Source organism: Hirundo rustica, chromosome 7, assembly GCF_015227805.2.
Source record: "Hirundo rustica isolate bHirRus1 chromosome 7, bHirRus1.pri.v3, whole genome shotgun sequence".
Lineage (NCBI taxonomy): Eukaryota > Metazoa > Chordata > Aves > Passeriformes > Hirundinidae > Hirundo > Hirundo rustica.
Window position 1 is genome coordinate 33,673,382 of NC_053456.1, and position 21,284 is coordinate 33,694,665.

General features: G+C 45.3%; 1 protein-coding gene across 12 annotated transcripts in view; it reads left to right on the forward strand.

Moving 5' to 3' along the window:
* Nucleotides 1-21,284, forward strand: part of UNC80 (unc-80 homolog, NALCN channel complex subunit) — a 132,967-nt gene that overhangs the window by 107,814 nt on the left and 3,869 nt on the right. For 10 of the 12 annotated variants that reach the window (XM_040069060.2, XM_040069061.2, XM_040069069.2 and 7 more), the window contains 11 exons: nt 269-394; nt 2,278-2,401; nt 3,126-3,332; nt 5,444-5,628; nt 6,491-6,656; nt 7,809-7,988; nt 9,418-9,556; nt 11,571-11,627; nt 18,805-18,886; nt 19,394-19,505; nt 20,658-20,845. In XM_040069060.2, the coding sequence (XP_039924994.1) occupies nt 269-394; nt 2,278-2,401; nt 3,126-3,332; nt 5,444-5,628; nt 6,491-6,656; nt 7,809-7,988; nt 9,418-9,556; nt 11,571-11,627; nt 18,805-18,886; nt 19,394-19,505; nt 20,658-20,845 (1,566 nt within the window). The remainder of the gene's footprint in view (nt 1-268; nt 395-2,277; nt 2,402-3,125; nt 3,333-5,443; nt 5,629-6,490; nt 6,657-7,808; nt 7,989-9,417; nt 9,557-11,570; nt 11,628-18,804; nt 18,887-19,393; nt 19,506-20,657; nt 20,846-21,284) is intronic. The other 2 variants (XM_040069065.2, XM_040069072.2) reach the window with 1 other exon arrangement.

Genomic DNA, 21,284 nt, shown 5'->3' on the forward strand with positions numbered 1-21,284 from the left:
ACTGGGTACATTAATAAATGTACCGGGTTACCTGTGCACTCCTCCCATCCATGCTGGTTCCCTCTTTCCCCCTTCCCTTTCCCTGCTGGAACTCCGTCTCCTCACTGGCCCCAGCTCCTGCAAGGACCACTGGGGGGGCCGGTTCTGCTAGATCCACCCCAACCCAGTGCTCAATGAAAGGCACCTCCATTTCACTGACGTTGGAGGATATGGCATGGATGAAACTGTAAGTAGCCAGCTGTGGTGATGTGCTCTGTTTGTATTGCAGGTGATGGGAGTGGTAGGACCCTCCAGTGTGGCTGACGGATTACCCCTTCTTCATCTCAGCCCTTATCTCTCGCCACCTCTGCCCTTCAGCACAGCTGTTGTCCGGCTTGTAGCATTGCAGATACAGGTGTGTCTGCCCTGGCCCACGGCCAGGCCTCTAGAGCTTCTGGTTGAGACACCAGCTCATCAGTGCTCTGTTTTCTTTCTGCAAAAGCTGGGCAAAAACTGTGGAACATACACCAAAATTTAAGGAGAAGCAACATGTGAATTCTCCCTTCTTTCTGACGGCTTGAACCGAGCTCAGAATTCATCTCTTGGGGCCAAGTCCACAGCAAGCATCCATCAGCTTAACACTGCCATTGAAGTCCAGGGAGTTTGGCTGATGGATGCTGTTTAAGGCTCTGACAAGCAGGGTAGGAATCTCTGCAGGATCTAAGGAGTTAGCCTAAGACTTCTGCCACAGGAAGATGGGCCCTGGCATGGGTTACATCCATGCAACCCTTCCTGTCTTCCTGTGGGACCACGTGTGTAACAGAGAGTGGAGTTTGTGCTCTTCTGCTCTTACCTGAGCTGGTCACACGGTGTGCCAGCACAAAAAGCAGGGCAACTTGGCTTTTCAGCTGCTGACGCAATGGTATCCTCGTGGCCAGAATTCAAAAACAAAAGTTCCAGACTTTTTGGAGAATTTTACCACTATTCCTTTCTCATAGCAGCACTGTAACTTTTTACAGTATTTCTGCCTCAGTGTCCCTTTCCTTCCCCACTGGCATGAAATTAGGCTGAATGCTGACCAAAGAACTGACAAATTTCCTTATCTAGCTCCAACTTGCATTTTAAAATATGCATTGGTACATCCAGCTGACTACTTAGGCAGGTATTTCTGAGCAGCAGGGTGGCTTGCGAATGAGGGCTTACAGGGGACCAACACACAAAGCTGTCCCTCAGAGCATGAGGCACAAAAGGACTTTTTGGTACAAACTGACACAGACAAAGAACAGATTTCTTCCAGCTCTGAGGTAATGGTTCTTTAATCAAAACAAAACAAAAGGCCACTTTCACCTGCTGTGAAATATTATCTATTAAAAAAAAAACCAAAACAGATACCAAATTTGGGGTGTTTGGGTTTTTTTGGTTTTTTTTTTTAGTTATGGGGAACTTTTATTATCCTCTTCTCGTTGCTCACTTGTTTGTGGGCTTAAATGTCATGAAAACCAAACGTGTCAGGAAATACACGAGTCATAATTCCCAATACTTCCACCAGAATATAAAACAGAAGTACTTCACACCCAATCACAAAACATCTCCTAGAATTTCTCAGCCCAGGTCTGCAAACTTGAGGAGTTGCAAGGTTCAGTTGCATTTCATTTCACAGCTAAGTCTGTAGCAACTGGGATGTTGTAAATAAGCAAAGGTTCTAGGGACAGCCATTTGAATTACCTCCTCTAAAAGAAGGTGAAAGACCTTTTTATTTAAGCTTGACTGTGTGTCAAAAAGTAAACATGCATTTTGTTTATTTTTCAGAAGTTCATCCTTTGTTTTAGGGAGGATGACAGGGTAGCACAAGGTGAGGCAGAACAAAAATATGTTTGGGAATAGCCTCCATGTTCAGACAGGAGAATATTTAGAAAATGTCATTATGTCATCTGTTCCTTTTTTTATTGTCTTTTGTGTCAGATCCTGATACCATTCACAGCAGTGCAGAGCTTAGGACTAACACTCAGCTGGCTTCTGTGGGATACATCTGATTTTGTTAATGATAACTAGGAGTTAGGAGTCTGGGCTCCTTACGTTTGGCTGTGACATGAGCAGGTGATCCCTGTGTTACTCTGTGAATTCCCTTCCCTCCTGACTATGTGGTCTGAGGGCATCTCATTCAATCAGGTCATCATCAGTGCTGTGTGAACGTGACTGTGTGAACAGGGTGGCAGGGGGATCGTCATTCCCTGCAGTGACGTGTGTGCGTGATCTGCTGATGAAATCGTTTAATCCTTTTTTATTATTACTGCACAGGCTTTGAAAGAAGATTTTCCCCTAAGCCATGTCGTCTCCCCATTCACCAATCAGGAAAGAAGGGAAGGAATGCTTTTAAACCTACTGATTCCATTTGTGCTCACAGTAGGATCTGGAAGCAAAGGTCTGACTAATTTAACAAAAAGAATTTTTGTCCCCCTTTTCTGACAACTGATGTTTGCACTTTCCCTGCTCTCTCTATTTTATTTTTATTTTTTTATTTGGTTTTCTGTCACTGGCACTATGTCAGCTAAGTGCCCTTTGGGTCTGAGACTGAAAAGAGCCTCATTTTGATTAGTTATTATTTCTTCTCTTTATTTCAGCTGTGCCTCAGTTCTTGTGTCAGGTCTTACACAGATGTGCTCCTGCTTTTGAAACTGGAGTGCAGGGCAAGACAAATCTGTTGTAGCACAAGTCAGAGAGGGGAGCAAAGGTCACAGAAACTGTGCCTCTCTGGATCACAGTTTTCCCAGTCCATGCCACTTGTCTTGCACAAGTCCTGCTCCTTGCTTTCTGCTCTAGAGGGTCTTTACTGGTAAATCCCTAAACGAAAGCAAAGAGTAAAGGGAGAGGGGAATGCCAAAAGGAAGTGAGACCATTGAATGGGACATTTCTTTGTGTTGTGCAGCTCGGTGTTTGTGTGTGTTTGTGTTGGTGCTAAAATAAACTTTGCCTTTGCTTGCAGGAGGAGAAGCAGCATATAACAAGGTGTGGGGGACGGAATTTTGGCTTAGGGGACATTTGAGATGCACCCCATTTTGGAGCTGAACAGGGTCTGGATCTTTTGAATGTCTATGATGGGATGTAGCCTGATCTTTCTCTCTCTTTCCCCTCCCAATGCACCTCAGACAGCCCCTGGCTGGAGCAGCCTGAGGTCCTGCTGCTGCTCCAGACTGTTAACAATATCCTCCTCCCACCTCGCATCATCAGCACTTCCCGCAGCAAGAACTTCATGCTGGAGAGCTCCCCCGCCCACTGCTCCACACCAGGGGATGCAGGGAAGGACCTGCGGCGGGAAGGGCTGGCAGAATCCACCAGCCAGGCTGCCTACCTGGGTGAGTGATGGCTTCTGCTCATGGCTGGGAAGAGACACAGTTAATGTGCAGTGCTCCAGACTGTAGAGAGCACCAAAGGCAGGAGCTGACAGACCTCTTTAGAGCTGCTTTAGGCCTTGTCCTGAACAGGGGGCTGGGCCAGAGTGTGAAGTCAGGAGTATCTCTGGAATATATCACAATGTGAGCGGTGTCTGGTAGAAGTCACTCAGTTTTCATACTGCCAGACTACAGCAGTGAAGCCACAAAGGTGAGTCAAACTGTCCACCAACCCTGTCTTGGTGTGGAAAGACAGGTGTCTGCTAAGGAAGGCAGGAGCCTCCCTTGGAATGGAGAATGTAAACTCCCTCCCTCTGAATTGTTAGAATTTTGAAGTTAAGGGGCTCTCAGGCAAAGATATGGGAATAGGAATAACAATTCTTAACTAGGAAAATAAAAATAAAAATGTAGTAGTACAAAAAGAGGAAACAAAAAAGTCAGAGTACAACCTGTTGGTCAGGGTGTTGGTTGCAGTCTAGTCAAGTCCTCCTGGAGTGACAGATGGGGTTCTGTTGAAGCAATGATCCTGTACAAGGGTGTAGTTTTCCTCTGAAGGTCCAGTGGTGGTGAGATGGGTCCAGTTTTCCTCTGGGAATCCAGTGCAAATAGGCTGCTCTGGTGTTCTGAATTTCAGATTTTTATCCAGGTAGGAATGCTTGGTTCTTCCTTTTGGGTGGACCATCTCCAAATGGGATGATGTAATTGTATCAGCCATGCAGTGAGCCTTGATGGCCCATTAGCAGCAGATATCCCCTGGAGGGAGGATGGGTCATGGAAGAGAAAAAGAACACTGCCCCACCTGGTTTTAACAGATGGTGATAGAATACAAACTGCTGGTTACATCTTGCATTGCAACCTAAGACCCTAACACCCCAGCCCCACTGGGCCTCGGCTATCTAGGGTGGCAGGTGATGTGGCCTGTCTGGCTGCTGGCCCCACACACAGTCCTTACTGACTGTCACTGCCCTCTGCTTGCTGTAGGGTGGTGCAACACAGTACTGTATTATCTCACATCTGACCCACAGGTGGAAGGACAGAAAAAAATAATTAAACTGGAGATGCAGCATCATTGAAGGCAGTCGGGCCTATATGGGGACAGTTTTGTCTCAAAGCACCCCTTTAGAAACAGCTTCTCTTGTTTCTGACTTTGTGAGGGCATTTATCTGAAGGTTTATATTTGTTAACCTTCATCTGAGGAATGGATATAAATCGGATGAAAAACTGGCAGTTCACAACCGATTTAGCCACCCACCCTAACAAACTGGGATACAGATGTGTAACAGCTGAGAAGTCTTGGCCATCCCACTAAGAAAAATTGAGTAGTCAACTTTCCCCCAACAGTTCCAAGGCCTTGCTATTTTTACCAGACCAGGGGAACATGGAAAAGGGGAGATTTCCTTGTCTCTCCTGTGAACCAAGTGTTAGTTACTGCTCACTTTAATGCAGAGCATTGTTTTGAACTTCATTATGGTTCATCCCCATTTGTCATGCCATGTTCTTACTCTTGCGAATTACTGCCCTTGTCTTACTGCACCATATTTGTATTTAAGTTACAGTGTGGCCGTGACTCATGCAGCTGCGCTGCTAGAAAGGTTCTTGTCATCACCCTATAAATCATATGCAGATTATTGTGCTCACTGGGTGGCTCTTTGTGTGGATATGCTTGGTCAAGATTTTTGAGGTTGTCTGAGCAGCCATTTCTGCTCTGAGCTGCTTTCAAAACATCTGATTCTGAGAAGACAACTCTGCAGGGAAGGGAGAGGGAACACCAGAGCAAGAAAATACAGAGGGATTTAGGTATGAAGTAGAAAAATTTCACTTGAAGTGGGACTGCCAGTCCTGATCCTGAAGGCCTTTACTACTAGAAGGCTGGTTGCTCCTTCCCTGCCATATTTGGAGACTGATAGCAAAGACAGTTGTGACTCTGAGGTGTGTGAGCGTGCATGTGCACGTACACGCAAAGCACGCCTGTGCAGGTTTGTGCTCACTGTGGCCCCCCCATCCTTCCCCCAGTGCTTGTGAGAGACACTGGAAACATCTCTGACTGCCCTTTGCTGATGTGTGTTCCCCTGTAGCCCTGAAGGTGATCCTTGTTTGCTTTGAACGCCAGCTGGACAGCCAGTGGTACTGGCTGAGCCTGCAAGTCAAAGAGATGGCCCTGCGGAAGGTGGGAGGGCTGGCTCTGTGGGATTTCCTCGACTTTATCGTACGGACACGGATCCCTATCTTTGTGCTCCTTCGGCCCTTCATCCAGTGCAAGGTAACAGTTGCTTTGGCTCCTGATACATCACTCCCTGAAGGCCAGATACCCTTATTCCCCAGCTGAGAGCAGAGGAACAGCGCTTCTAGAATTGTATATAGGGAGTGACCTTTCAGAAGTTGGCAGGCCTAAGAACTGTTTGAAACTAAATCACAGAGCTTTTTGGTAGCCAAAACTAAAGAGTATGCCGGTCATCCAGGAGCTCTGATCCATGGAGTACAGCTAGTGCTAGTTCCTCTGGATGGGGAAGTGCACGTGTACTTAATTCTACAATGAAGACATTCAAAGCACTTGGAAGGTGTGTGGACGTGCTGAACCTGGGAGGCTGTTGGCAGAAATCTTCTAGTAATCTCTCTTCTTCAGAGAGCTGGGCAATACAGCTAACAGCCAGGAAGGACCACTCCCCTTTCCATCTCTTGGATGAAGGTTCTGACAGGACTTTTGTGGATGAACAGGCAGCTGCTAGGCTGAGGCATCTGGGGTTTAAGTTAATCACAGCTCCTTGCCAGTTACGAGGTGGACTAGCACATGGTACTGTACCTTATTTAGCCTGCCTTGTCTCTCAGACAGACTAAATTGTCATGGAGGAGGGAGCTGTCTCATGACATGACATGTCTCATGAGACAGCTCCTTGCTGCTTCCCTTAGCATAAGGGAGCCCTCATCTCCATGCACCTTGTGCTACTGAGGTTTTGATCTCTGCTCAGTCAAATATAAGATTGTCCCTGAAAGACAGGTGGAAACCTCAGAGATGAAGTCAAAACCTCTTGACTACAAAGCCTGCTGGCAGGTTCATGCTGGTGTGGACACTTCTCCCAATTCCCAGGGCACCATCTCCCTGCTAATGCATCCCAATTTTGCAGCTGCTGGCCCAGCCAGCCGAGAACCACGAGGAGCTGACTGCCCGACAGCACATCTCGGACCAGCTGGAGAGACGGTTCATCCCACGCCCACTCTGCAAGAGCTCCCTCATTGCCGAGTTCAACAACGAGCTGAAGATCCTGAAGGAGGCTGTGCACAGCGGATCTGGTAAGGAAGGCAAGGAGAGCTCAGGGCCAGCAACCCGGGCTGGACAGCTGCTTGCCCCTACAGTAACTTGTGAGGCAGACCTGGCCTCTGCCTAAAACGAGAATGGGGCAATCCACACACACCCTGCTAGCGTGTCCCTGGAGCTTATGCTCAGCCTTGCCACTGAACAGCCAACAGAAGTCCAGGTTACTTGTGAAATGCAACTATTTTTCCACCAAGTCTGAGTCCCATTCCCCTCTTGCTGTCTCAGCTGACTTGTGCAGCCTCAACCCTGGTGCAGTGAGCCCCTCCATGCCACTCTAAAGCCAAAGCTCCTTGTGCAGAAAGGTCTGGCTGTTCAGCAGTAGCTTTCTCCTTTGATTTTTCTCTACTGTGACATCCAGATCAGCATCTCTGAGCTGATGGGGTACGTCAGAATTCTCTCCTGCACAAGGGGAGACTTTTCTCCAGTGACGGTGACCCCTGTTGCCACGAGATGGCAGCTGCTGCTCATACATGGCAAGCGGTTTATGTGCTTTGTTCCTTAGGAAAACAAATCCAAAAGGAAATGCTTCAGTCTTTTTTTCCTCGGCAATAATTTGCCTTGTTTCTAAATGTTGAAGCTGATTTGTAAAACTCAGGTTGTGAAAATCAGAGTGCATAAGTAAAGCAGACATTTTGGAAAGGTGAGGTGAGCAAGGCAGCTGCTAGTGTTTTACCACCTCTGCCCTCCCCTGTCACAGAAACATTAATGTTGGAAAAGACCTCTGAGATCATCAAGTTCAACCTTTGACTGATCACCACCTTGTCAACTAGACCACGGCACCAAGTCCCAAGTCCAGTCATTTCCTGAACACCTCCAGGTCAACCCAGGTGGTCGCTCCACCACCACCCTGGGCAGCCCACTCTAATGCTTAGCAGCCCTTTCCATGAAGAAATTCCTCCTGTCCTGGTGCAGCTTGAGACCATTTCCTGTTGTCCTGTTGCTGGTGGCAGGGGAGCAGAGGCCAACCCCAGCCTGACTCCACGCTCTTGTCGGGAAGTTGTAGATAGTGAGAAGGTCCCCACTAGTCCAGGCAGAACGAGGTGCCCAGTATGAAAGGAATGCATGGCTTGCCATTGATTTCCAGTGCCATCAGTGACTTTGGGTTTGGTTTTCCCCCTCTCCTGCAGCGTACCAAGGGAAGACATCTGTCAGCACTGTGGGCACCTCCACGTCTGCTTACCGCCTGAGCCTGGCCACCATGTCCCGCTCCAACACGGGCACCGGCACGGTCTGGGAGCAGGACAGCGAGCCTTCCCAGCAGGCCTCTCAGGACACACTGAGCCGCACAGACGAGGAGGATGAAGAAAGTACGTGGCCAGATACTGAGCCCTGAACACTGAAGATGTTTTCTTGATGCCCAGAGGCCATCTGGGAGGGGAACGGATTTGCCCATCCCAGTGTGAATAAAAGGCCCACAGGAGCGTGAGGTTGAGCAGCTGGTACATGGTGTTAAAGTTTGGGTTGTAACATACCTCTTCATTGCCTTCCGAGCTGTAGCAGGGCAAAGGGAAGGGCATACGGAGGTTTTTAGTGCCTGAGACCCGGGCTGATGTGCAGTTGTCACAGTGCTGACAAGGCACTTGTCAGCCAGGCCTCTCTTTGGCCATTGTGACGGTGGGCAGGGGCTGTGGCTCTGTAGTTACGATCCTGTTCCTGCAGGATCCCCAGGAGCATCAAGCAGAAGGAGTCAAAATGGGGGGCTCAAAAGAAAGGCCCATGCAGTTACAGAATTGCCTTTTGAGGAAGAGCAGTTAGCCTGAAACTTTGCAGGTTCAGCCCAACTTTATTTTAGCTGGATTCACCACTAAACTTTGTACAACCACCTAGAGCTGCACTGCATATATGTTGGTCAGACATTTACTAACGGTCACAAAATATGGTTTCAGCCTCAGATTAATTCTGTGCCACTGTGCGGAACGGTAAGTGCCGCCTTCCTATCTGAACTACAGCATTATTTCCTCAGCCCTGCCTTGGATAAACACTGCTGTAACATATTTCAGTACATCAGAATTGAAAAAAAAAGGTCAAAAAGAGGAGAGAAAATTACACAAACCCACCGCTTTGTTTTCTTTACTTGTAATTAAAAGTTGTGCAACACCCACAGTAAAGTAATTTCATGCTGGATACTTGATATAATTTGAAACAGTACTGAAAATTTCAAGCAGTCATGATTGCAGTCCAGCTGCCTGCATAGTTCTTTTGCAGTATGATGTATTTGAGTCAACTTATCCAAATTTTGGTGACATTTTTAAATGCATGTCCTGAAGGGTGTTGAAGGGTGTCAGTTCTGCATTTTGCTGTCAGGTATTTTGGCGTTTTTTGTCACAGTGCTTTGCTAGATCATAGTAGCAGTTTATTTCACAGTAGGAGAACATTCAGTTACATCTTCTATGCTGGAAACACTGTATATTAACAAGTAATTTATTAATCACGGGAATTAATGCCTAGTGGAAGCTGAATTTCGCAAACATGTTTTCCTGACAGCCATTTAAGCTGAAAGAACACATGAATCCCTGCCCCGTGTTTGTCAGGCTCCTCATCCTGCAGAGGTTTATGTGTGTCTTTCTGCACTGTGGCTGTAAAATCTAACAGAATATTCCAATTTGCAGGCTTGGGCTCTCGGTAAGTGAATGCTGGGTACCCCTTTGGCATCCTGTTACCCCTTGGCAACTGTTGAGATGCAGGTGGGGTTTGGGTGGCTGTTTCCTCTCTTTCCTGTTTTTTCTCTCTTCCTAGATGACTCCTTGAGCATGCCCAGTGTGGTAAGTGAACAAGAAACATACCTTATGGGTGCCATTGGGAGGAGGCGGTTCTCCAGCCATCTCTCCAGCATGTCTGCACCTCAGGCTGAGGTGGGCATGTTACCCAGCCAAAGGTAAAAACATGGGCTTTTCACCCTTCCCATTATAACAAGAGCAGAGGTGCCCCAGGCACATCAGAGAGGTGGGATACTGGAACTGGTGCCAGCATAGTGATGCTAAATATACTAATCCTGGAATAGTGCTGGACCAAGGGTGCAGGGAAGGAAACAATGATTTTCCAGGGTGCTCTGTGTTGCATAGGGTCCATAAGACCAAGCTGTCATCCACAGCAACCTTCCTCTTGAACAGTTTCAGAAAGACTCTGTGTTATTATTTTTCTCTGCTACCACTGAATAGCAAAAGGAAATGTGGTTTTGGGTATTCATTGAACCAGGGGACCATACCCAGTTTGTGCAGGGGACTGGGGAGGAATCTTGAGAAGCTGGGAAAGAGGGAGAGAAGCAGTTTGATTTACATTATTTTCTTCCATGTGTTCTTTGTCCTTCCTAGAACAGTAACTAGCTCATCACAGAAACTAAATGCTATGTTCAAAGATGGGATTTAATACTGTTTTAAACCTGAAATACTTGTTGATACAAATAGCTTTGAATGCCTTATTCCTGGTTGACATGGAATGGTGAGAAAGAGCCTGTTGGGAAATGTACATCTTTAGAAGATGTGGAGAGAAGTTTTGCATTTAAACGTGACTTTTTTTTTTCTAAATAAGCAATGTTTATTGTTTTATTTCTCCGTGACATAGTTATCCAAGGATACCTGATAATGGACATATTAATTTATGTTATTTTCTTTGAACCTTTAAAGAATATAGTCTATATTATGTCTTGACCACCCCTGAAAAATCAAACATTGTTCCCTCCCTATTCTTGCTTGGAATTAAATAAATAACCTTAATAGATGAAGGATAATTAACAGCTGTGGTACCTACCAGCAGAGATAGGAGAAGTGATTTACAGGAGAGAAGTCACACAGATTTTATCTGGGAGTTTTCACAAAAGGACTTACGGGAACTCCTTTGACTCTTGAACTCAGTTGATTCAGTCCCTTTGTTTCTTGAAAAATTAATATGCAAGACTGCATTTTCCTCAATCTTTCACTACCATCTTCAATACATAAACTTCATAAGAGTCACAGGTGACCGAGAGCAATGTTTGCTTTGTGCTATGCCAAATCATGGTGATGCTGAGAAAAAGACTACTTAACACAGAGCTTCACTCTCTACTTTTTAAGTGTATGGTATAGCAGGAGAATCACTTTTCATCTGGGTAGGGGAAGGACCAGCTCAGCAAGCCTAATCATAGTCCTCAACATCATGCCCTTTGAGTTATGGATGGTCTCTGGGCTTTCAGACTGCCTCGCAAATGTAAGCTAATTAATGCTAAGTAATATTATTACTGCTTTCCTGCTGGTAACCCAGCAGACTACTTTCTGTCTTTCTTTCTTTCTTTCTTTCATGTTTTTCTACGGCCTGAGCAGGCTGGTCCTGCCTGATGGCTGCATTGCAGAAAGGCACTGGAATTGCGTCCCTTGGCCAAGACCCTTGCCAGCTGTTTATATACAGTTTCATTGCACTATGAGACCTTGTTTTCCAGATGGTTGTCCTTAGAGTTGCACCAGAAGGAGAGTGGTCTATACCTCATGGGATATAGATCAGCCCTCCCTCAAGAAGAAGTGGCTCATGGGGAAGGAAAAAAAGCTTTCTATGAAGCTGAGAGTAAATAGAACTGAAATAAATCAAAATGCTGCAGGAAAATTGCTTTGAAAACAGTTCCCTGCCTTATTTCCTTTAGAAACACATCCTGTTGAATTTCTCAGCTCCCCCAATCTCAGCAGAGGTGTTGAAGGCTTCATGCAGTGTAAACTCCCTCTAAGGACTGCTACTGTTATCAGATGTCCTTCCAGCTCCTCTGAGTCATATATGTGCCGTTGAGCGTGTGAGACCGATTAATGTTACCGTCATTTTTTTACTTTTTTATTCCGTTGATATTTTTTTCCCTTGAAAACAGAGACAAGCGCATGCTTTTTGCATTTTCTTTCCCTAAATTCTTAATCTCCCTGCCCCTCCTGCAGTGAACCTAATGTCCTCGATGACTCCCCGAGCCTGGCCACTGAGGGCAGCCTCTCTAGGTACAGTGTGAACACTACCTGTCTGTCAGTGTGTGTGCTGGGAAACGAGCTGTTTCCAACCTTCTGTCTCTTCCCCTCACCTTTTGTCACTCTCTCCATCTCTGTCTCTTGTGGCTCATCAATATTCAGGCCTGCAAGTCAAAGGTGTAGCAACCCACCTTCAGTTTTCAGCTTTGATTGCCGATAACTTTTGAGAAGGCTAAGGAGAAGGGGAAAGAAAAAGCTGTAGCGAATGAAGCAGCTGGCTGGCCTTGGCGTTTTCCCTTTGTTTAACAATTGTTTGAAAGGCACGAGAAAGATGATCCATGAGGCATTCGCTGTATCCTGTTATAAGCATTAGTCTGAAGGCTTATGTAAAATGGAGACATCAGTTTTTTCATTCATCTCACAATGCTGTCACCACAAAAGACTTAATACCAATCTGAGTTTTTTACATTCACTGATAAAACTAATTATGGTACATCCTGTGGAATATAGTATTTTGTGGGTGCTTTACAGTAATTCTCATTAATTTTGCAAAGCATTTTCAATTCTCAAATGACACCTTAGAAATCTTGCAGGTGGACACCATAAATACATATCTAAAACAGCTGTTAGTGCTGGAGTTCAGGTCTAGCTGCTCCTCATTACCCATAGACAGGGGAACAAACACAAATGGGTCAGGAGTAAACTTAGAAGGGAAGGCTGCACCTTTAACACCCAGATCCATCATGTTAATCATTCTCTCGGTCCTGCTGCTGTGCTCCCACCTCTCAACCCATCCTCTTGAGGCTGGAGAGCTGTTATTAGTCCCAAGAGCATCTCTGTTTCCTCCCAGGAGGACACGGCCCCGTACATTGGCAACCTGGAGGGTAACTTGCTATAATTTCATACCTGCACCAGTGGAAGCTGTGGATATGTTGAGAGGCATTTGTGTGAATGGTTTCTGTTCCATTAGCTTGGGGTTTGATGTTGGTAGTGGCTTTTTGTGATGGGGACAGGCTGCTGTGTTTGTTTGTTCACTCTCCTCAGCTGACAAACAGAGAATTTATCATTAATACTGTCACCAAGCTCATTCCATGCAACATGGTGTCTTTTGTGTGTGTGAACCCTGCTCTGGCAGACTGCTCTGTGATCGGTTAGGAAAAGACATCAGCTTCTAGGCAGAGGCAGGAGTATTGTTACCTTTTTTTTTGACAAAGATGGACTGTGTGGTCATCTGAGCTAAAGAGGTGAAGAGAAATCATTCAAAGATCTTCCGTGTTGTCCCTTCAGCAGCACTAAAAACTCACTCCAGTTGAGGAAGAGGATAAAGGGCAAGGTCTGTATCTGAGCTAAGGCCATAAAGACCTGATACTTGGTTACATCAGTGTTGGTTTTTAGATGTTTTGATCTTGTTAAGTAGGGGCTAGCCACTCCTAATTACAGTGGTGAGGCTGAGCACTATGACACACCTAAGTCAATAAATGAGTTCAAACACAGTAGTTTATTTTGAACCCTGAAATGTAATCAGCTGCACAACAGGTTCCTATTAATTCCTGTCACAAAAATTTTCTCTGGGGATCAGGACACTATCCACCCTGCTCTATGATACAGAGATGTCCAAAAACAAATGGGTGAGCAGATGCACTTGGAGTCAGTCCTGCTGGAGTTTATTATCCTTTTCAAGGAGCAGGCATTAATGTTTTAAGGATGGGGCACCAGGGCTGCAAAGCCTTTAGAAGGAATGAAGACACTGCAAATATGTCTAAAAAGATTAGGTTAGATTTCTGTGAGGAGGAAAAGATGTTTCAACTCCATTGTTAAATGTGAAAATTGGATTCCTCCTCTAAAGGACAGCAGTAATAAAGCAGATGTTGCAGAAGCTTACTGTGCTGTGGGGATTATAGGGCAGAGTTAATTTGTTTTTACATTCAAGAACATTAGTTCTAAATAAAGCAGGCTTGAGTTTTTCTTATGTAGCTTTGATTTTGGCTGGCACACGATAACTTTTTAGGATCACCTTCTAAATTCACAAGTTGGTGTTTAGTCATAACTGAGATCAAGAAATAAACTATGTTTACTAAGGACTAGACCTTTTTGGAAGGTAGGAGTCTTAAATAAATTAAACAAATTGTGACAAATACAAAAAAGAATGAAGTCTTTTCTGTTTCCCTCCGCTCTACAGCAATTAGATGTAGCCTTGAAGAAAAGCAGGGAAGGCAGGAAGGGGAGAGCACTGAAGTGCTCAGACAGGTTGGGGTACAGGGCTGAGGAGCATTGTGATCTGTTGTGGTTATAATCTGAGAGGACAGGATATTTTCCCAAATCAGAAAGGAAGAAGGTGAAGCCACTGCAATGGAAATCTGTTGCACAAACACATTTCCCTGTAATGTTTGTGCCTATCCTAGCTTAATGGCTCCTAACAGGAAAAAATCAGATTGACTCCACATTGCCAGAGCAATTGCAGCAGCCGATTTAATGCTATCTGGGCTGGGATATGTCTGGAAATACAATATATTTAACCCATTCTCCACTGTATTTGTCCACCAACCCTCTCACTCATGTGTCTAGGGACACAAAGCGTGTACACACCATGATGGTGTGGCAAGCATGTACACCTCTTCAATATACATGAAACTCATTGCTTCCTTTGGTTGTTGGTTGGTTGATTGGGGGTTTTTTGGGGTTGTTGTTTGTGGGGATTTTGGTGGTTTTTTTAAAAAAATATTATTTTTGTTTGTTTGTTTGTTTGTTTGTTTGTTGGGAGGTTTTTTGTTTGGTTTGGGTTTTGGGGTTTTTGGTGTTTTGTTGGTTTTTTGTTGTTGTTTATTTGTTTGTTCGTTCTTGTTTTGTTTTTAATTTGGTGGGGGTTTTTTTGTTTTTGGCTGAATGGTTTGGTTTTCTTGTAATTCCTGAGCATCACTTCTTTTACTTGCCAACCTGACAAGGTTTGTTTTGGCCTCCACTGTGTGTGACTGAACTGTCTGGCATTTCTTGTAGCACTGGCAACATGCATCCATAAATTTGAGTTGGTTTGATCTTTGGCTCACCTCTGCCCTACATAATGGGAGTAACGTTACTGTGCAAGTAAACCCCTGACAGAGATACTCAGAGAGTGACAGAGCATTTTTGTGTTGGGCAGGAAAAATATCTTGTTTCTTATTCCCAAATAAATCTAGTTTATGTCCTTTAGAAAAACTGTTCTTATAGATCACATTGCCATGATGGGAAGAAATATACTGTCAGCTGAAAAGGCACTTAATTTGGTGTTCCTTGGCTGGGTTCCACAGGCTGTCAGAAAAAAAGTGTATTCCTGGTCAGGTCTGGTAAACAAGGAGAGACAGAAGAGGAGGGAGGGCAAGCTGCACAGAGCCAACCCTCTGCCTGCCATGTTCGTTTTCACAGAAGCAAGATCAGTAGTTCTGTTCTTTGATGTGAAAAGAAGCCTTCACAAACCCTTATGAAGGGGAAGCTTATATCTGAAAATTCAGTCACTCATCAGAAATTTGTGGTCTTTATCATTCTCTCTCTCTCCTTCTTCAAAATGTGGGGATAGAGAGCAAAAAGACACCCACAGCAGGACTGTGTTGTGCACAGGCAGCTCTACAAAACCCAGCTGCTCTCAGCTCCACCATTTCCCTGCAATAGGTATCTGAAATTTTAGCTTGTAAGATCATCCCAGGTTATACCAATTTGTGTAATGATTCAATACTGGAAGTAAACATCCACCAGCTCACTTAACTCATTTCATTTATGTTATAAGCCAGGCTGAAAATCCCAGCAGGAAGACACAAAGTCCAGCTGTTTTGCTTGCCTATTGTTTGTCTTGAGTGCATGGGAATAGTTTTTATCTCATGTATAGCCTCTGTGCTTACATGCAGTCCATGTTATCTAATGATACCCATTATCTAATGATTTTTTCAAGTGTTTTCATATCATATCTGACGTGTGTTTGTTTCAGCACTGTAAACAGTTTTGTACTGGATATAATTGCAGTGTTTCTGCTACAGACGTCTTCTTACTCACAGAACTATGAGTTACCTTTCCTTCATCAGAAATTGTAACAGTATTCTCAAAGCTAGTCCAGCAGACGTTGTTTTTTTCAGTAACTTCTCCAGCTAATTCCTGCTCCACTCATATAGTGGTAACCACTGTAAAAACCTCAGAAATTCAGAAATTTTTTGTAATCCTAGAAACAGAAGATCAAGGAAATTCACCAAGCAATTTCAGGTGGTCTGGATCACAAATATAAAGCCTAATTTAAGTGCAGTCTCTTTGCTTTAATAAGGAATGATGTGATGCTTTTGGACTTACCAGTCATATGTGCTGCAGTCACTGTCTGAGTCAAGAACATATTCCTGCTAACAGGAGGTAACTCTTAAGGGCTCTGCTTATGCCATGGCAGGTGTTTGTGTGGTGTTTAGGATTCTTGGTACATAAAGCGTGGCAATATCCCGCGGAAATGCTGGGCTATATGTTCCAGGGACGGGTGGTTTCATTTGGAAGACCTGTCTAAGGAAGAAAAAGATGCAAATATATTTCTTTTCTTTGGCTTTGAGCTTGCTGAAGTTTTTCCTCTTTTTCCAAGGCAGTGTAGCTGTGGTGAGATTGCTGAGAGCATGCCTAGGATAATTAGGCTGTAGTTTGTCTATCAGAAGGTAAACAGCTTCAGGGTCCCAAGATGTCTCTCTCCTTGAAGTTCCCACTGTGTCCCCTGTAGAAGTGGTAGAAACACATGGATATGGTTCAGTGCAAAGTCTGGCTTTAGTTTAAATGAAAGGGAGGAAGGAATGAGGTACCAGACTTTGCATCTGTCTTGGTTTGAAAGACACGTGTCTGCAAAGGGAAGTGGGAACCTCCCTTGGAATGAAGAGTATGGCCCACTTCCCTCTGAATTATTATAACTCTGAAATTAGGGGCTTTCAGGCAAAGATATGAGAAAAGGAATACCAGTTCTTTACTAATATATATACATATTATATATAAATAGAATTATTAATTATGTATAAAAACAAACAAACAAACAAACAAACATATAAATACCAGTTCTTCCCTAGTATGTGTGTGTATGGCGAGGCAGACAAAGAGAACAGAGCCCCCCAGCCCTGTCGGGGCTGTCAGGCCCTTTCCCCTTAGGTGCAGTTCCGCTCACGGCCACCAGGAGCGCTGCTGGCTCCGGGCCGGGCGGGTGCGGTGATACCCCCGGGCCTGCAGGGGGCGCTGTGCCGCGAGCCCTGAGGGCAGCGGTGATGGCGGACGGGCTGAATGGGGAAGAGGGGCTGCAGCAGGAACCTCGGAGCAGGGCTGGAAGGGCAGGGAGGGCTCGCCCAGAGTAGCAAACAAGAGGTAGCTGAAACTCCACAGGTGTAGCTGCAACCACGGGGCATCCAGGCAGGGCAGGGGTTGTGGATTAGACTGCAGCGAAAACAGCCCGAGGCAGCGGCAGCCGTGCTCCTCCAGTCGGGAGCCAGGGTCCCGGTCTTTTCCCCTGAGGCACCTGAACAGATAGCAAGGGTCCTTTCTAGTGAGTCAGGGTGCCAGTAAGGTCCCAATTCAATGGCTCCATTCATGAGCAAACACACAGCTGGGATAGGAGAAAACGGGGCAGGGCTGGGCCAGCAGTGAATTCCCTCCCCAAGCAACAGCTCGGAGAGAGCAAGAGAGCTAGGAGCCACACCAGCCTCTTTCTCCCCAGCCCAGTTTTTGTGGTATCTCTGCCCTTCCAAGTGAAACCCCTCACTTGAGAGTGGCCAGCTGCACCCTTTCCATGGAAATTTCTCTTGTGTCTCCTAAGTATCGGTTGTTACGGTTTCTAAGTGACAGACGAGACAAAATTCCATGAGAGAAGGAAACAAAAGGAAAAATCCTAAACCCCAAAAGCCCCAAAGCAGATCAGGAAACCCTCCATGTTCTGTTCTGCCAAACCTTCTAACGACAATCGGTAACTTTTGCCAAAGAATGAGCTGCTCAGAAGACAAAGCTTTTTAAGCCTCTCCACAGCCATCCTCTATTTCTTGTCTGAACATGTCCCTAGGTCTGTCTTCTTCCTCCACCCATGCACGGTCAGGTGATTAGCCTTCATTCTCTTGGTGGTACTGACAAACAAGGAAAGTATCTAGAGAAAAGAATCTTGTTTCCCTTTAGATTAATGCAAGACAAAGACAAAATGGATTGCAATATTGAGTCTTCAACAGTGTGCATACCAGCTATACAACAATGGAAGTGGCTGAAATAGCACATGCCACTCAATGGATTCCAGTCTGGCGTAAAAAAAGCAGCTGCCTGAGTTAAAAGAAGTCTCTCTTAGCTGTTAGTGGCTATTGTAGTCATAAGTCTCTCAGCTAGTGTTTTGTGTCTGCTAAATGTCCAGTGTTTGGAGGAATACAGTGCTTTGATAAAAATGAGGGGAGGGTGATATTTTTATATTAAGTAGATTGAATGGCCAGTTGAATGGTAGTATGAGATGGAACATAGCTGAGTATGTTTCATTGCTAAAGTTGCTTCTGCTGCAGGTTTTCAGATATTTTGTGCCAATATATTAAAAACCAAAAAGCTGTGTTTATTTATCTCTCTCTCTCTCTGCGTTTACTTGTCTCTTTTGTTTGTTAGTCACGAAAAGACTTGAGGCTGCAAGTGTTGAGTGTGGGGCCTTGTTCACATAACTCATGCATCCATTATGTGAATGGATCCTTTGTCACTTTGCATTTGTTTTTTTGTTTGTTGACTTAAATTGAAATTAAAACCAGATGACAATGTTGTGAGGCAGTGAAGTCTTATTTAGGAAGAAAAAAAGTAGCTTTACAACATTGTCCTTGAAAAAAGGAAAAGCAAGCAAGAAGGCTTTTGAGCTAGGAAAATGATGTTTGCCACTGATGTGGCAAAGGATGCGGAGAAGTGAGTGCTGTTCAGTGGGAGGCATCAATCAATGACTGAAAACTGAAATCTGCAGTTATTTATATTTGGATGCTACTTGTGCGTGGCCAAGTCCTGAATGCCATGACTCCACTTCCCACCCTTTCCTAAGCCCCAGAAGCCACAACCCAATAGACACGTCCCCTCCCATCCTTCAAAGACAGCGCTGCTCTTTGAAGTGACTGTGCCATTAGTGGTTGGTCGATCTCTTGTTTATTTATTTGATTTAGTCCCAATTGCCAGGACACCTGCTAGTCATGCAGCGTGCTTCTGTGCTTGGCCTAATGCTGTCAACATCTAACAGGGTGGCCAGCGTGCAGAGTGAGCCGGGACAGCAGAACCTCCTTCTGCAGCAGCCCCTGGGGCGGAAGAGAGGCCTGCGGCAGGTGAGGACACGGGCAGCAAACAAACCTTCTCTCCTGCTGAGTGATTTGGTTTGGCTTTTCTTGGATGAGGCTGTTTGAACTTGAAGTATGGGTGTGACATGGCCCTTCTACCTAATTTTTGCTCTAGTGGTGCGGTCCCTTGACTTAGCAGGAACCATAGCACAAATCGTAGGTGTGAAGCCAGGCAAATCCCTAAGAGAGGAGGTGCCCTTTGTTTTAAATTCCTCAGTCTTGTCCTCTGCAGGCTTTTTTCTTACTACTATTATTAAATGATGGTCACGCAACCCGCGCTGCATTACATTCAGTGTTGAAACTGAAAAGGCACAAAGCCCAGAAGTTCATATGAAGGACATGTGTGAGCCATGGAAACCTTCAAACATATACCTGCTCAAAGTAGAGTGAGTGGACACCTAGAGGTACAGACAGTGATGATCTGTTCTCCTTTCAGAGAGGAAGCTGTGCAATATGTGAACATACGTCAGCCTAACTCTCTCTTCCAATGTTTAGCTCCGACGACCACTGCTGTCACGTCAGAAAACTCAGACCGAACCTCGGAGCCGTCACGGAGCTCGACTTTCAACTACGCGACGGAGCATCCAGCCAAAGCCAAAACCCTGCGGTAGGGCAGTGCTGCATTTCCAGAACCGGCGCTCAAGTACAAAATGCTGTGGTTTTAGCTTAAAGGAGCAGTAGGTTGTTAGTAGTTTATATTAAAGTGAAGTCCCAGCAGCATTAAACTTTTTTTAGTCACGGATATCCTATGAGAAATCCACCCCCTCAAAGCACTGATGGCTTCTCCAGAGCTTTCCAAGGTCAAACAGGACATGGACAATGAATTATGTTGTTTCCAAGAGTTGTGGAGAATTCAGGCGATGGGTTTCCTCTAGTCAGGATCCAAACCTCCAGATGTGCAAGTTTAGAAGATGCTATTGAGTGTAGTTGAAAGAAGGAAATGTCCCATCACAAGCTTAGCAGTACAGAGCTTTAAGGACTGCACATGGAAATGAATGTAGGACTGTTCCAGTCTGTGCTGTATGTTTCCAGGAGTCAGCACTGCCAAGCTGAGCAGGTGGCTGTATTCTGTAACATCTGGAGTGAGCAGGGAGCTTTGGAGGAAACATCTGGAAGAGCAAAGGTTACTAGGGAACTTTCTGAGTTTCTAGGTGCTCAGCAGAAGTGTGCTGGGGTAACACCACTGCTGGAGATGTTTGAAACATAAAAGTTAATCAAAAATAATTAAGACCACAAATGGGAATATCAGTTTTACTGTTAAGTTTTTAGTCTAGCTGTCTTTACTCTGTGCTCTTCTGTTACTCCTGGCTAGTGGACTTAGTCTGCAGGAATGAGGGGCTATCTGCTGCACTTTCTTTTCTTAGATTTTCCACAAAACCTTGGGCAATTCTCCTATCTTTTTGCGTGTCAGTTTTTCTTTTTTATTTGAGGGCAGAAATGCCTAACTCACGTGGGAATTCAACTCAGTGTATTCTTCTGGAATGGAAAGATGTTACAGATGGTATTTATCTCACCAAGCCATGACAAGGATAGGTGTGCTGGCTAGACTTCAGGAGATCCTAGAGTCTTGCTGTGGCTGTAGTGGAAGCCCAGAGTAAAAGACTTTTAGATTAGATGTCGATTAAATAGCTTATACAAAGACGGAATGAACCACAAATCCTGTCTTAGTTGTAAAACCTCCAGAGATTCTCTCTCTTCTATTCTTGTGTATTTCTTCCCAAATTTTAACCCTCATTTTTCTGGGCTTTGTACCCTTCAGCGGAGCAGAAGCGGTCGGTGACGTTCACTGAAGCCCAGCCTGAGGCACCCCCAGCCTGCGCCGTGGAGCCAGCACAGCAGCTGGGCTGCAGCCGCAGCAGCCCCCAGGCCAGCAGCCAGCAGGAGCCCCTCAGCAAACCTGTGCTGACTTCCTCCCCTGCCATCGTTGTAGCTGACCTTCACAGCCAGGTAATGTGAGTGCCTGCTGCGTTTGTAGCCTTGTGTGCCTCCGCTGCTCCACGCCAGGCACGGGGAAGCACCGCATGCGTTACAGCACTGTGATGAAAGCTGGCAGGAAAGATACCAAACTCTCCCGCGTGTCTGTTCTTTAGGCTGTTTGCTGTCAAGCCCCCTGCTTCTCAAAAGTCATTCCCTTCCAGATCTGTGCAACAATTCTTAATTTGAAAATATATTTTCTGCATCTTCCCTTTCCATCTTCCCATCACGTACAGTGTCCTTCTGGACCTAATCACCACGGCAAAAGCTGTCCTCAGCAGGTTTTCACAGCTTGCACCCTGAGAGATGCCTCCTTAAGGAAGGAATCCATCAAAGCCTCAGGACTGTTCAAGCATCACACTACAAAAGAAACTGCTTGTCCAACATATTTTTCTGTGTTGGACCCGACTGA